At 53.4% G+C, this 13,190-nt stretch overlaps 1 protein-coding gene across 2 annotated transcripts in view; it reads right to left on the reverse strand.

Moving 5' to 3' along the window:
• Nucleotides 1–473: 473 nt before the first annotated feature.
• The window catches only part of Sult2b1 (sulfotransferase family 2B member 1), a 28,793-nt gene continuing 16,076 nt past the window's right edge, over nt 474–13,190 (reverse strand). For both annotated transcript variants that reach the window (XM_057760985.1, XM_057760986.1), the window contains exons 2-7: nt 10,273–10,415; nt 6,387–6,595; nt 5,768–5,894; nt 5,375–5,469; nt 1,730–1,910; nt 474–707 (exon numbers count right to left, since the gene is read on the reverse strand). In XM_057760985.1, coding sequence (XP_057616968.1) covers nt 493–707; nt 1,730–1,910; nt 5,375–5,469; nt 5,768–5,894; nt 6,387–6,595; nt 10,273–10,415 — 970 coding nt within the window. In that variant the 3' untranslated portion in view covers nt 474–492. The remainder of the gene's footprint in view (nt 708–1,729; nt 1,911–5,374; nt 5,470–5,767; nt 5,895–6,386; nt 6,596–10,272; nt 10,416–13,190) is intronic.

The following is a 13,190-nucleotide window of genomic DNA, read 5'->3' on the forward strand; positions in this document are numbered from 1 at the left end:
ACTCTGACAACACAGACGTGAATCGCCATGGTTCCCCCCCCTTCCCAACTCCAGACAACATCCTCCCCAGTTCTCCCCAACTCCCCTCCCTCAGGTCAGGCCCAGCCTGGCGTCCCTGTTGCATTCATGCTCAGTGCAGGCTTCCCCACCCACTTTGTGCTGTTTTGGTCCCTGAGTAACCCAGGCTGGACATGAATTTGCAATCCTACTGCCTCTGCCTCCCAAGCACTGGGATGAGAAGTGAGTCACACTGAGCCTCTGCAGCTCCTTTGCATCCTGTCTGGTGTGTGACCTGGTCCTCTGTATTCCACCCCCACTCTCCCCTCCTGCCCCTTCCCCTCCCACTTCCCCCCTCTCCTCCTGCTCCTCCCCCCTTCCCTCTCACTCTCCCCCCTCCTGCTCTCCCCTTCCCTCACCTCTCCCCTCCCGCTTCCCCCCCCCCCGTACCCCCGAAAACGCAGCAAATACGAAGGGGCAATCAGAGTGTCAACTTTATTGTGAGGCTGCTGCGTTGGGGTCATCAGAGGGTCCTGGGTTAGGGCCAGGACTAGGGCTGGGCTCAGGATCAGGGTCACCGTCAGGGCTGGTGGCCTCTGGGGACATGTCCCAGGGGAAGGTTGGTTGTCCTCTCATCTGCTCACGGTAGACGCGGTCGAAGGCTTCACTCTGTGCCACAGTGAAGTGGTTCTTCCAGTCACCACTGATGCCTGGGGGGGACAGAGCAAGGGACCACTGAGGAACTCCCCTCAGGACCAACTGCACCGTCTGCGTCACCTGCCTCTTTCCCTTACACCTCGGTGACCCTTGTCCGCCCTGCCCTTTGACCCTCCAGATCTCTTCCCAGAACCCGCTTCCCTCTTAGCACCCAAACACCCCCTTTCAGCCTGCATCGCCTCCTCTGGGAGTTGCCTCTGCCGGCACAGGGCTCTCTCACCCTAGTACTACCCCTCAGATACCCAACATGGCCTCCAGCAGGCTTGTGCCTGGATGACCAGAGCACCCCAGTCAGGCACTCTGGAAGCTGCACGAGCTTGGACCAGCTTGAGGTTCCCACAGCCAGAGAGGTGCTTCAGCAAGGTGCCCCCCACCCCAAGCATGTAATCCGGAGTGCTGGTCCCTGCTATCACAGGGACCCCTAGGGGTCCCTCTCTTGCCTGTGCGGACAGGGGCCTTTCAAACAGCTTGTAGACTTTATTGCATGTCAGTCATGTCGCCCCGAATCAGGAGATCAGGAGTCTCCCCGAAGGGGGCTGCTACACCTTAGAGATACTCATTTCTTGGGATTTAGACCGTGAAATCACATGGCAGCAGGATCTGGGGGCCCGGGGACGGGCCTGGACCACCTGGGGATCCTGTGTTGTCACGGCTTTGTTTGGAGACAGAATCTGAAGCAGCCCAGGCTGGCCTCAACTCTGAATAACAGGTTTGACAGGCAAGCACCACCATGCCTGACTAAACACTGAATTTTTCCGCACTAAAACAAAGGTTCCTGCGACTTCAGCCTCATGCTGTTGGAGCCTGGCTTTGAATGCCCTCAGGATGTTTGGTTTCAGGCGGACATCCAGATGGAGGCAGGTCAGCAGGCAGGCACCTGGAATGCCAGACCTCCTACTAAGAGGGAAGACCACCAGTCTAGGTGGCCCTGTACACTCCATGCGGCATCCGGGAAAATGAAGCCCCCCCCCCCCCCCCCCGAAGCTGTGAACTGTCTAGAAGCGCCCAGTGGTACCTTTGCGCAGGAACGCCCCCTGGCGGTGGTCCAGCAGGCTGGCCGGCAGCAGTGTGTAGTTGGACATTGTATTGGCCTTCATGGCACCGAAAGCTGAGTGGGCCACCACAGAGCTCAGGGCCTCTTCACCCAGTGGCCGGCCCAGGAACTCACAGACGCGTTGCACAGAGCCTCGCAGGTCCTGGGGCGGGAAAAAGAATAGTGGAGTGGGGGCCACTTTGGGTAGCCTGGCAGGGAGGCCAGTGGTTTCCAAGTTTACATCAGAAGCTGACGGCTCTGCCCCTTTCCGCACCCCCAGCACTGGTCTCTGGGGCCTCCCCTTCCCTGGCTGCCTCAGCCCAGATTCCGTCCCGCCTGCCTTCTTTGGCCATGTCTTCATTTCTGTGTCCCCAACATCCCCACCCTGGCCCACATCCCATCCTCCCCGCCGCCGCCCCTCTCCCAGCCTGCCTGGGGGGGCTATCTCCTCACTTCAGCCAACTCTTCCCTGGTGCCCTTGATTCAGTGACTCCCCAGTACGTGGGACAGAGTCCTCCCTGGCCTGGTTTTCAAGGACAGGGTGGTTTTGTGTGAGCCCCTGCTTCCCACACTGCCGCTCCCGACCTTTCACCCCTCCACATCTCAGCACAAGGTTTCTTGATAATCCTTGCCACTGATAAATTCAATTGCTGCCTTCCTCATGACACTTGGCTCAAGTCCCTGGAACCAAACTGTGACCCAAGTCCTCGTTCACATTTGTGCTGATCCTGCCGTCAGATCTGCAAGAAAGGTCACGCCCTAGTTGACAAACGGAGGTCCAGAGATAGAAGATACTTGCGTAAAGTCACATAACCCCAAAGCTCAGACTCAGCCCACCAAGCCCCACGGTCCTCTCAGCCTCCCAGCCATGGCTTATGGCGCTCAGCATAGCTGGTGGCTGCGTAGCCCCACGGTCAGCTTTTCCAGGTCAATTTCTCTTTCATAAGCCTTTGTTCTCTGAGCCACAGGCCTGTCCCAGAAACACACATGTGGGCGGCGCCATGCCCCTTGCAGAGTCCCAGAAGCTGCACTCCACTCCGTGGCCCAGTTTTTGGTTAGGAGAATAAAACTTAATTGGACAAAGGGAGGGAGACATGGCCCCGAAAGCTTTCTCAGGAAAAAGTATCAGGATGGAAAAATTATGGGGGCTGCGGGGAATCGCTGTGTGTCTTGGGCAAATGCCTGACTCTCTCCAGAGTGCTAAAGCTCATGCCCTCCTCTGAACGGCCGTGAGGACTTCCCAGGGCGAACCTAAATAATTACGATTTCCACAGCTCAAAATTGGTGGCCTATTGCTATTTTAAGTGAATATGTACATATAATATATATGTAAATTCTTTATTACATTCGTGTGTGTGCTGTGTGTGTGCACATGTGGAGGTCAGAGGAAAGGCAGAGGTCAGTTCTCCTTCCATATCTGGGGACTGAACTCAGGTCGTCACGCCTGGTAGCAAGTGACTTTACCCTTTGAGTCAACTTGCCAACTCTTTTTTTGTTTGTTTGTTCTTTGCTCTTTTTTTTTCCAAGACAGGGTTTCTCTGTGTAGCCCTGGCTATCCTGGAACTCGCTCTGGAGACCAGGCTGGCCTCGAACTCACAGAGATCCACTTGCCTCTGCCTCCTGAGTGCTGGGATTAAAGGTGCCCAGTTCAACTCTACTTTTTAAAAAATGTATTACTTTATGTGTAGCAGTGTTTTACCTGCAGGTATATGTGCCATGTAGCCCACAGAGGCCAGAAGAGGACACCATATCCCCAGAACTGGAGTTACCACCAGTCATGAGCCACCATGTGGGTGCTGGGAGCCAAATCCAGTCCTCTGCAAAAATAGTCAGTGTTCTTGTTTGTTTGTTTGTTTGCTTGTTTTGAGACAGGGTTTCTCTGTGGCTTTGGAGCCTGGTCTGGAACTAGCTCTTGTAGACTAGGCTGACCTCAGACTCACAGAGATCCTCCTGCCTCTGCCTCCGGAGTGCTGGGATTAGAGGCGTGCGCCACCACCGCCCGGCCAGTGTTAACTGCTGAGTCACTTCTCTAGCCTTCTGATTTATTCTGTTGTTTGCTTTATGTTTTTGAGTCAGAGTCTCACCAGGTAGCCCTGGCTGTCCTAGAACTCGCTCTGCTGCCTCAGCCTCCTGAGTGCTGGGGACAGGCTCCAATAGGTGAGTCTTTCCTGGGCTTCTCCGCCCCGCCTCTGGGAGTAGCTGCACACAGCACAGACTCTCACTGGTGCTTAGCAGTAGGTGGCAGGCGCTGGTAGGCTCTCCTGCTGGCCATTCCCATACGCCCTTACCCAGACCTTGGCACTCAGCCCCACGTGCCCTTACCTAGACCTAGCTAGCCGTTCACACCCCACAGGCTGACCCAGGGCTGGGCAGGCTTGGGGTAGGTACAGCACACCAGGGCCAGGCACACTCCTCCGGGCTGTGCTCCGAGCTGCCCTGTCACTGAGAATCTAAGGTGGTAACTACCATAAGTGTCTCCGGAAGCTAGACCTGGTGACACAAGCCTGTCACCTCAGTCACTCTGGAGATCGGGGAGGATTGAAAGTTCAAGGCCAGCCTGGGAACCTTAATGAAACTCCATTTAAAATTAAAAAAATCCTTGCCTAGAATTTCCCAGCAAGGACTTCGAGTTACGACTCATTTGTTACTTGCCCAGTGTATACAAGGCCCTGGGTTCAATCCTCAGAACTGAAAAAGGTGACAGATATGGAATATACCAGCACTGGAGGGAGGCTGAGTCAGAGAGATCTGGAGACAGAGGCCAGCCTGGTCTACAGAGTGAGGTCCAGAACAGCCAGGGCTACACAGAGAAACCCTGTCTAGAAAAACAAATAAGAGAGTTTGCTGCTAGAAGCCTGGGTTATCCCCAGCACAGCAGGAACCAGGCATTGGTATCCTGTAACCTCGGGCGTTGGAAACAGAAGAATTAGAAGTTCAAGGTCATCCTCAGACACTTGGAGGGGAGAGAGTCGGGGGAGGGGCGCTTCCCCAGGCCCTTTGCGCTGTCTGCTCTGGCTGCAGACTCTCCTGGCCGCTTGTCCATTTGCTGCTGTGTGTCCCTCCTATCTGATCGTGAGTTGATGAGCCCTATCTGCCTATAGTTACCCACTTCCCATCTCCAGACCACCATAGGTTGTCATTCCTACCTGATCGTGAGTTGATGAGCCCTATCTGCCTATAGTTACCCACTTCCCATCTCCAGACCACCATAGGTTGTCATTCCTACCTGATTGTGAGTTGACGAGCCCTATCTGCCTGTAGTTACCCACTTCCCATCTCCAGACCACCATAGGTTGTCATTCCTACCTGATTGTGAGTTGACGAGCCCTATCTGCCTGTAGTTACCCACTTCCCATCTCCAGACCACCATAGGTTGTCATTCCTACCTGATCGTGAGTTGATGAGCCCTATCTGCCTGTAGTTACCCACTTCCCATCTCCAGACCACCATAGGTTGTCCATCCTATCTGATCGTGAGCTGAAGAGCCCTATCTCCCTATAGTTACCCACTTCCCATCTCCAGACCACCATAGGTTTTGTTTCCCCAGGACAAGGCCGGATAGGAGGCTGGCTGGCATCCAGGAGCGTGTGGTGAGGGAGAGGTGCCAGGGGCATACACCAGACGAACCTGCTGCAGCTCTTCGTAGGTGATAAACAGGAAGTTCTCGTGGCTCTGCATCCGGATCCAGCCCTTGATGTGGTCAAACCAGGAGCCAAACTGCACTGCAGACGGTAGAGGGGTGTGAGGGTCACAGGGCTCTCAGGACCAGGCTGCTCGGGCCACCTGTGCCGGCTGCCTAAGGCCTTTCAGCCAGGGTCAGAGACCCCTCCCCCAGCTCTTGTCTGTGCAGCTCCTCCTGCCGCCACCCAGACGTCTGACACGCAGACAAGGGACAGCAGCTCTGCTCCGGTTTGTCTGTCTACCCGGTCTCTGTCTCCATCTCTGCTCTCCTTGATCTCTCCCATCTCTGCCTCCCCTACATTTGTCTCTTCCCACCTCTCTTCCCTTCCCAGTCCTCACCTTCTCCTTTGAGGAAATCCTGAAGGAACTGGTCAGGCGTCCCAGGGTCCTTCAATTGCCCTGCAATCTTAGAGTAATAATAAAGAGATACCACGACATCCCGGGGGTTCCGGCCCAAGTAGATCACCTGTGTAAGATGGCGGGGAGGGAAGAAGGTGTCAAGTATGGTGGGACCTGCCCCCAGGTGGCCTGCCTTCCTCCCCCTCTTCTGACCCTGCAGGCAGGACACACTCCTGGTATAGTGGGTTCAGCCCAGCCCATTCTTAGGGACCAAGCCTCCTCCAGTCACATTAGAAGGAGGGAGGGGCTGTTTCTGAGCCAGTTTGGTTTCTGGAAACAAAGCAGGGAGGAGGAAGGCCTGAGAGTCAGGATGAGGGACGTGGGACGTGCTGCCGGGGAGGCAGTGGCATCATTCTGTAGCCTAGGGTGTCCTGGGAATCATGACCACTCTCCTGATTCAGTCTCTCAAGTGTTGGGGTGACAGGCACATATGACCACATCTGGCCTACAGTCTGCTCCCCTTTAAAAGGCGGACTCCCAGGGCCACACGTCAAGAGTGTATTCACCATGAAGCTACTCCTGATTAGTCTCCCAGCCTCACCCGCTCTGCCCACCTCACCTTGGCCTTGGAGCTGAAGGCCGCCTTGGTGAAGAGTTGAATGGGGAGGTGGGAGCTCATGAGGCGGGGGCTGGGCCGGTCTGGGAGACTGAAGGCGCTTATGATGGTCTCGCACCAGGGTGCACGTTGCCAAATGGGCTCAGAACGGATCCACGAGGGGTCCCCATCTTTCAAAATTAAGCAGAGGATCTCAATCATCCAGTTGGTACCTACCGGGAGAACAGAGAGGTTAGCTGGGAGCAGGAGGGATGGCAAGGGTGGGAATGGAACCATGTTCCCAATGGCGGTACTGGCTTTGAAGGCACCTAGGAAAGCAGAAGGCAAGGCAGGGAACAGCCTGGCCAGACGTTGGACACAGCTGTCATTCCAGCACTCCAGAGGCTAAGTTAGAAGACCACTTTGAATCTGAGGACAGTCTGAATTGTAGTGTGAAACCCTGTCTCAGAACAAACCCAGGGGTGTGGTGGTTGATTAAGAATGGCCCCCATAGGTTCATGGATTTGAATGTCCGGTCACCAGGGAGTGGCCTTGATGGAGGAAGTGTATCATTAGGGGTGGCCTTTGAAGTTTCAGGGGTTCCGGTCACGCCCAGAGGCTCTCTCTCTTCCTGCCGCCTGAGATTCCAGATGGAGAACTCCCAGCTACCACGTCTGCCTGCACACCACTCTGCTCCCTGTTATGAGAATAATGGATGAAGCCTCTGAAACCGTACGTAAGCCAGTCCCAATTTAATGCTTTCCTTTATAAGAGATGCAGTGGTCATGGTGTCTCTCACAGCAACAGAACACCAGTGAAGATGAGGGGGCTGGAGAAATGGCTTAGGATGCCCTTGCAAAGGACTCAGGTTCAATTCCCAGCACCCAGCTGGCAGCTCACAACCACTGGTAACTCCAGTTCCAAGGGATGTGATGCCCTCTTCAGGCCTCCGTGGGCACTGCACACACACTGTGCACATACATGTGTCTACAACATCCATATATATAAACTAAAAGCAAACATAGCCCTGAACCTCCGGTCCTAGGAGAGCTATGACTGTCCCCGCTGGCCACTTATAGAGATCCTGGGCTTCTTGGGAAGGGACACTGCTACCTCAGCATGCATTCCTTCCCCTCACTGACCTCTGCCTCCCTGCAGGACATGCTGCAGCCCAGCGGACAGGTAGGAACCCCACATTCAGTCACCAAGCTGCATACTGCATGCAAGCTCTGCCTTCCGAGTTGACTGCCTCCCTGTGTGCCTGTGTGTGTGTGTGCCTGTGTGCGTGTGTGTGTGCATGTGTGCCTGTGTTATGCGTGCGTGTGTGCCTGTGTTGTGCGTGCATGTGTGCCTGTGTGTGTGCGTGCATGTGTGTGTGGTGCCTGCATGCTTCGGGAAGATATGCCCACTTCTGAATATATGGAGGTTGGAGGAAAACATTATCTCTTCTATAACTCTGCTTTATTGTTTAAGAAAGGGTCTCCTAGGGCTGGAGAGATGGCTCAGTGGTTAAGAGCATTGCCTGCTCTTCCAAAGGTCCTGAGTTCAATTCCCAGCCACCACATGGTGGCTCACAACCATCTGTAATGGGGTCTGGTGCCCTCTTCTGGCCTGCAGGCAGACACACAGACAGAATATTGTATACATAATAAATAAATAAAAATATTAAAAAAAGAAAGGGTTTCCTACTGAAATGGACCTCACCATCTCCCCTAAACTGACTGACCACGGAGCACCCAGAATCTGTCTCTACCTTCAGCACTGAAGTTATAGGCACAAGCCTCCTACTATGCTTGGCTTTTATGTGGGTCCTGGAACTCACATTCAGGTTAGCAGCCTTGGTGGCAAGTGAATTTACTTGCTGAACCATTTCATCATCCTCATTTCCTTAACCAATTAATTTTGTTATAGTTGTTTTCAAGACAGAGCTTGAAACCTTTCTCAAAAGCTTTCGAGAAACCCTATCTCGAAAAACCCAAAACAAAACCCAAAAAAACCCAAACCCCCAAACGAAAACAAAACAGACCTCCTTCCTCAGACCCTGGCCTATCAAAGACAGCAGGCCTGTCCCACCAGGCCCAGCTTATCTCATCTATCTGAATGTCACGTCAACCAGTCCCTGTCCCTGCCCAGGAGCCCAGTCTCTTCCACCATCAACCTTCAAGGGTCTTGGGCGCCTGGGCAGAGAAGACGCTCCCTAGCGAGCCGGCCCAGTTCTCACCCACCAGCAGGGGGCGCCAGAGGAACATGAATTATCCGACATTGTTCTCGGTGGCAGCCCTCTTCCGCGGGAAAAACACAATGAAATGACAAGAATCCTCCATCTCTCCGTGAAGCTGAATCCGGAGAGAGGAGCAGGGAAGTCCCATTCTCCAATTTACCGCTGCCTGGGGTTCCCTTTTCCTGCAGACGGTGGGGGTTACCCTCGTGTCTGGCTTCTCTATTGAAGTCTTGCTGGCAAGTTTCCCTCCTCTTTGTGTTAGAATACACACAACGCAGACCTCACCATCCTAACCATTTCCGGTTGGCAGCATACATGCAACCACATTGTTCGCAACAGTCGGCCCCATCACTAAATAATGCCCTTCTTTCTCACCTCATGCCGCCCCATACCTGGTCTCTGCCTCAGTTTCTCCCTCCAAGCATGGCTACTTTAAGGGCCTCATGTGATCTCTTCTGGGTCCGGTTTATTTCTCTGAGGATGGTGTCTGTAAGGCTCGCTCTTTTTTTTTTTTTTTTTGACAGGGTCTTCTATGCCTCAGGCTGACTTTAAATCTGTAGCTGAGGATGACTTTTAACTCCTGATCCTCTGGCTTTGCTGGGATCACAGATGTGCACTGCTTGACCTGACCCAGCTCTCCTAGTTAGCTGCAACTGTCTACACAGTCCAGAGTTACCCAAGTCTCCGCTGGGCACTGCCTCAGGGGAATGTCTCTGAGGCCTTTCATTATTTATTTAGCTCTAGCTGGCCTGGAATTTGTTACATAGTCTGAGGTGTGGCCTCAGACTCACCTGCCCCTGCATATTCTTGACTACTAATTGATGTAGAAGGGCCCAACCCACTCCCAGGTTCTATAAGGAGCTAGGAAGCAGTGTCCTGCTTGGTTCTGCTTCAGGTCCCTCCTGAATTCCTGGTCTGATTTCCCTTCCTGATGTACTGTGGCCTGCCTGGAAGTGTGAACCATGCAAGCCCTTTCTTCCTGCGGGCCAGAAGAGGGCACCTCATTACAGATGGTTGTGAGCTACCATGTAGTTGCTGGGAATTGAACTCAGGACCTCTGGAAGAGTAGGCAATGCTCTTAACCACTGAGCCATCTCTCCAGCCCACATCAAGGTGTTTTTTTATCACACAAAGAAAAGAACAAACTGGGTGGTGGCGCACGCCACCCCCACCAACACGTTAGGCAGCAGGCGTGGTTCAGGCTCACAGAGCAAGGCAATGTCCAATGCAGACAAAGCTCTCGGAAAATTCAGGAAAGCTTTCCAGTGAGAAAGTAGAGATTCCATCAGTGAGGCTGGGCCTGGAGGCACACATCCGCCTCCCAGAACCTAAGACACTGAGGCGGGACACCAGGAGTTCAAGGCTAGCCTGGGCTCCATGAAAACCCGTCTCAACAAAAACAAAGTACTCACCAGACCACACAGTGTCTGAGGGGACAGGGGAGGTCTGGAGACACTCAGTGCGGTGGGGGCTGAGGGGACGGGGGAGGTCCAGGGACACTCAGTGCGGTGGGGGCTGAGGGGACAGGGGAGTTCTGGGGAGACAGTTGCAGCCCTGGAGGGGAAGGGAGTTGGCCGGGTCTTTGGAGTCTGCCTGTAACAAGGAGTTGGTGGGCAGTGCCCAGGACGGTGCTCCCAGAAGAGGTTGCAGGCTCCTCCCCACTTCTCCCCTGAGCCCAAGCTTACGCACCTGATTTGGGGTAGGTGACGATGAAAATGTCCTCATCCCGCACGTTGTCAGTGTTCTCTGCCAGGCTGAGGCTCTCGGGTGAGTACATGCCGACGGGGAAGGGAATGCCTTTGTACCGGAAATATTCCCCCTGCAGCTTCTGGCTGCGAGAGAGGAAGGCACACGTGAGGGAGAGCAAGGAGGGGGCAGATTGAGGGCCCCTCCACTGACACCCTGCTGAGGAGAGCCCTTTCTCTGAGCCACAGCCACCCCACGATGTCTTGCTAATCATCTTCATGGGCATAGAGGGTGGGAGTGGTTTGCCCAAAGCCGGGCAGCTGGCAGGAGGCAGAGTAGTTCCTATCCGTGAGTGGAGCTCAGTGATCCCAACCCTGGAAGGTGACACCGTGTCATCAGGCCATTTTATAAAGGTGGCAGGTGCCCTGCCCATGCTGCGTGCTGCAGAGCCCACGAGAAAACCCCCCATGACTCACCAAGAAGCTAAAGTGATCTGGCTGCTTTTTCTAAAGCCGTGACGCATTTATGCAGCCACAGAACTGACTTTCCAAAGAAAGAACTGAACCCGGGCTTCTGGAACGGCAGGAAGTGTCCTACCACCACGCCATGCCCTACCCCTACTGGAGGATTCTAGGTGGGGGCTCTACCACTGAGCCACGCCCCAGCCCCTCACTGGAGGATTCTAGGTAGGGGCTCTACCACCACGCCATGCCCACAGTTGGAGACAGGGTCTCACTGAGCTCTTCTGGATAGTCTTGAACTTTTGATTCTGTGTCTCAGCCTCCTAAATTCCTAGGATGACAGATCTGGGCCACCAGGCTCATCTAGGACATAGGTTTTGTCTAATGAGTCAATACTGACGGAACACTGTCCTGCTGCTGAGCTACAACCCTTGAATTCATGTTTCCTGGGGAAAAAAGACCACAGCATTTTGCTTTGTACACAGTTTCCACTAAAAGTTCACAAGAACAGCGTTTGGCTGTATCTGCTTCAGACTCTTTTTTTTTTTTAATATTTATTTATTTATTTATTTATTTATTTATTTATTTATTTATTATGTATACAATATTCTGTCTGTGTGTATGCCTGAAGGCCAGAAGAGGGCGCCAGACCTCTTTACAGATGGTTGTGAGCCACCATGTGGTTGCTGGGAATTGAACTCAGGACCTTTGGGAGAGCAGGCAATGCTCTTAACCACTGAGCCATCTCTCCAGCCCCTCTGCTTCAGACTCTTGATGGCAGGACTGAGCATCCTGAGACATGGATTATAAGGTCCTGACAAGACTGAGCATGCTCAGACATGGATTACAAGGTCCTGATTGGACTGAGCACGCTCAGACATGGATTACAAGGTCCTGACTGGACTGAGCATGCTCAGACATGGATTACAAGGTCTAGTTTCTGTCACTGGTTCCATGTCACTCTATCTCAGGGAGCAATTTCCACACTCCACTTCTGTGTAGCAACGGCATGCCATGAGTGTCCCACTGAAGTTCTGCGTGCTACCGTTGCAGGTCCCCCGTCTCTGTCCCTGTCAGTATGGAAGGGACAGGAGACCCAGGGAGGTTAGGATGGCCAGAACTGTGGGTATCACCAAATACTCTTCAAACACCCAGCTCTCTTTGAGTGACCAGTGGATCAAGCCATTCATTCCCAAGACAAAGGAGGCTGAGACGTGAGAACAGAAAGCTGAAGTTCAACTCCAAAAGCACAGGGAGATTCAGTCTCAAAAAGTAAGAAGCTGCCGGGCAGTGGTGGTTCACACTGTTAGTCCCAGTGCTCAGGAATCAGGAAGTACAGGCAGGTAGACCTCTGAGTTCAAGGCCAGCCTGGTCTACAGAGTGAGTTCTGGGGCAGCCAGGGCTACACAGACCACCTTGCCTTAAATCTCCCTGCCCTCCCCTCAAAAAAGGGACTGGAGAGTTTTTGGCTCAGTGGTTAGAAGTACTCACAGCTGTTTCAGAGAAGCCAAGTTCTGATTCCGGGACCCACATAAGCCAGCGCACAAACAGCTAATGTCTCTGATACCATCTGATGCCCTCTTCTGGCCAACATGGTACCCACACAGACACACAGACACACACAGATGAATACAATAAAATACATCTTAGAAAGAAAGAAGAACGTTTGGAATGTAAACTCCCCAGTGAGGGGTGGGGCTCAGTAACAGAGCTCCTGCCTGGAAGCCCCCAGTGAGGGGTGAGCATGGCTGTGTGGTCGGTCACAAGGCCCTGGGTCCCATCCCTAGAACAGCAACAGCAATGATGATGGTGTTGATGGTGAGAGTTTGGTTCTGAACACATAGATGAAACCCAGAAACATGGAGGGTAATGCATTCAGGAGTCCACACTGTGGGTTGCTCTGTCTTGGGATAAATAAATACACACACACACACACACACACATAACTGCCACCTTGTATTTTATAAGGAGCACAAGCCTCTGTCTAGCATGGAGAAAGTGCGCTATCGAAGTCGGTTAAATAGAGAACCGCAGGAGGCTGAAGTGGTCAGTGTGTGGTCTGGTAGCCTGGTTGGAAGCTCAGCTCCTATAAACCTGCACTAAAACCATCACTTTCTGCAACAGTGGAGTAGCCAGCCTGCGGTGCAGTGGAGATTCCTAGGCTACTTCATCTGCTTGGTGAGGTCATCGGTTTCCCATAGGTTGAGCCTGAGGGTAGAATGTGTGATATCACCAGTTACCAGGAAGATTTGGCTCCACAGGCGGGAGCGGTGAGGTCACCAGTTACCAGGCAGACTAGCTGATGCCTGCCCGCGGCTATGCCTAACCCGCCTTGCTGCCTGAGCCTCAGTTCCCTCAACTGTCATCAGCAGACAGCGTAATCACTGCTTCAAGCCTCCCACCCTACTGAGGATTATAAGGGCTTGTGTATCTTAAGTACCGGGTTCTTGAGAGACACTT

This window comes from Chionomys nivalis (assembly GCF_950005125.1).
Source record: "Chionomys nivalis chromosome 23 unlocalized genomic scaffold, mChiNiv1.1 SUPER_23_unloc_1, whole genome shotgun sequence".
NCBI lineage: Eukaryota > Metazoa > Chordata > Mammalia > Rodentia > Cricetidae > Chionomys > Chionomys nivalis.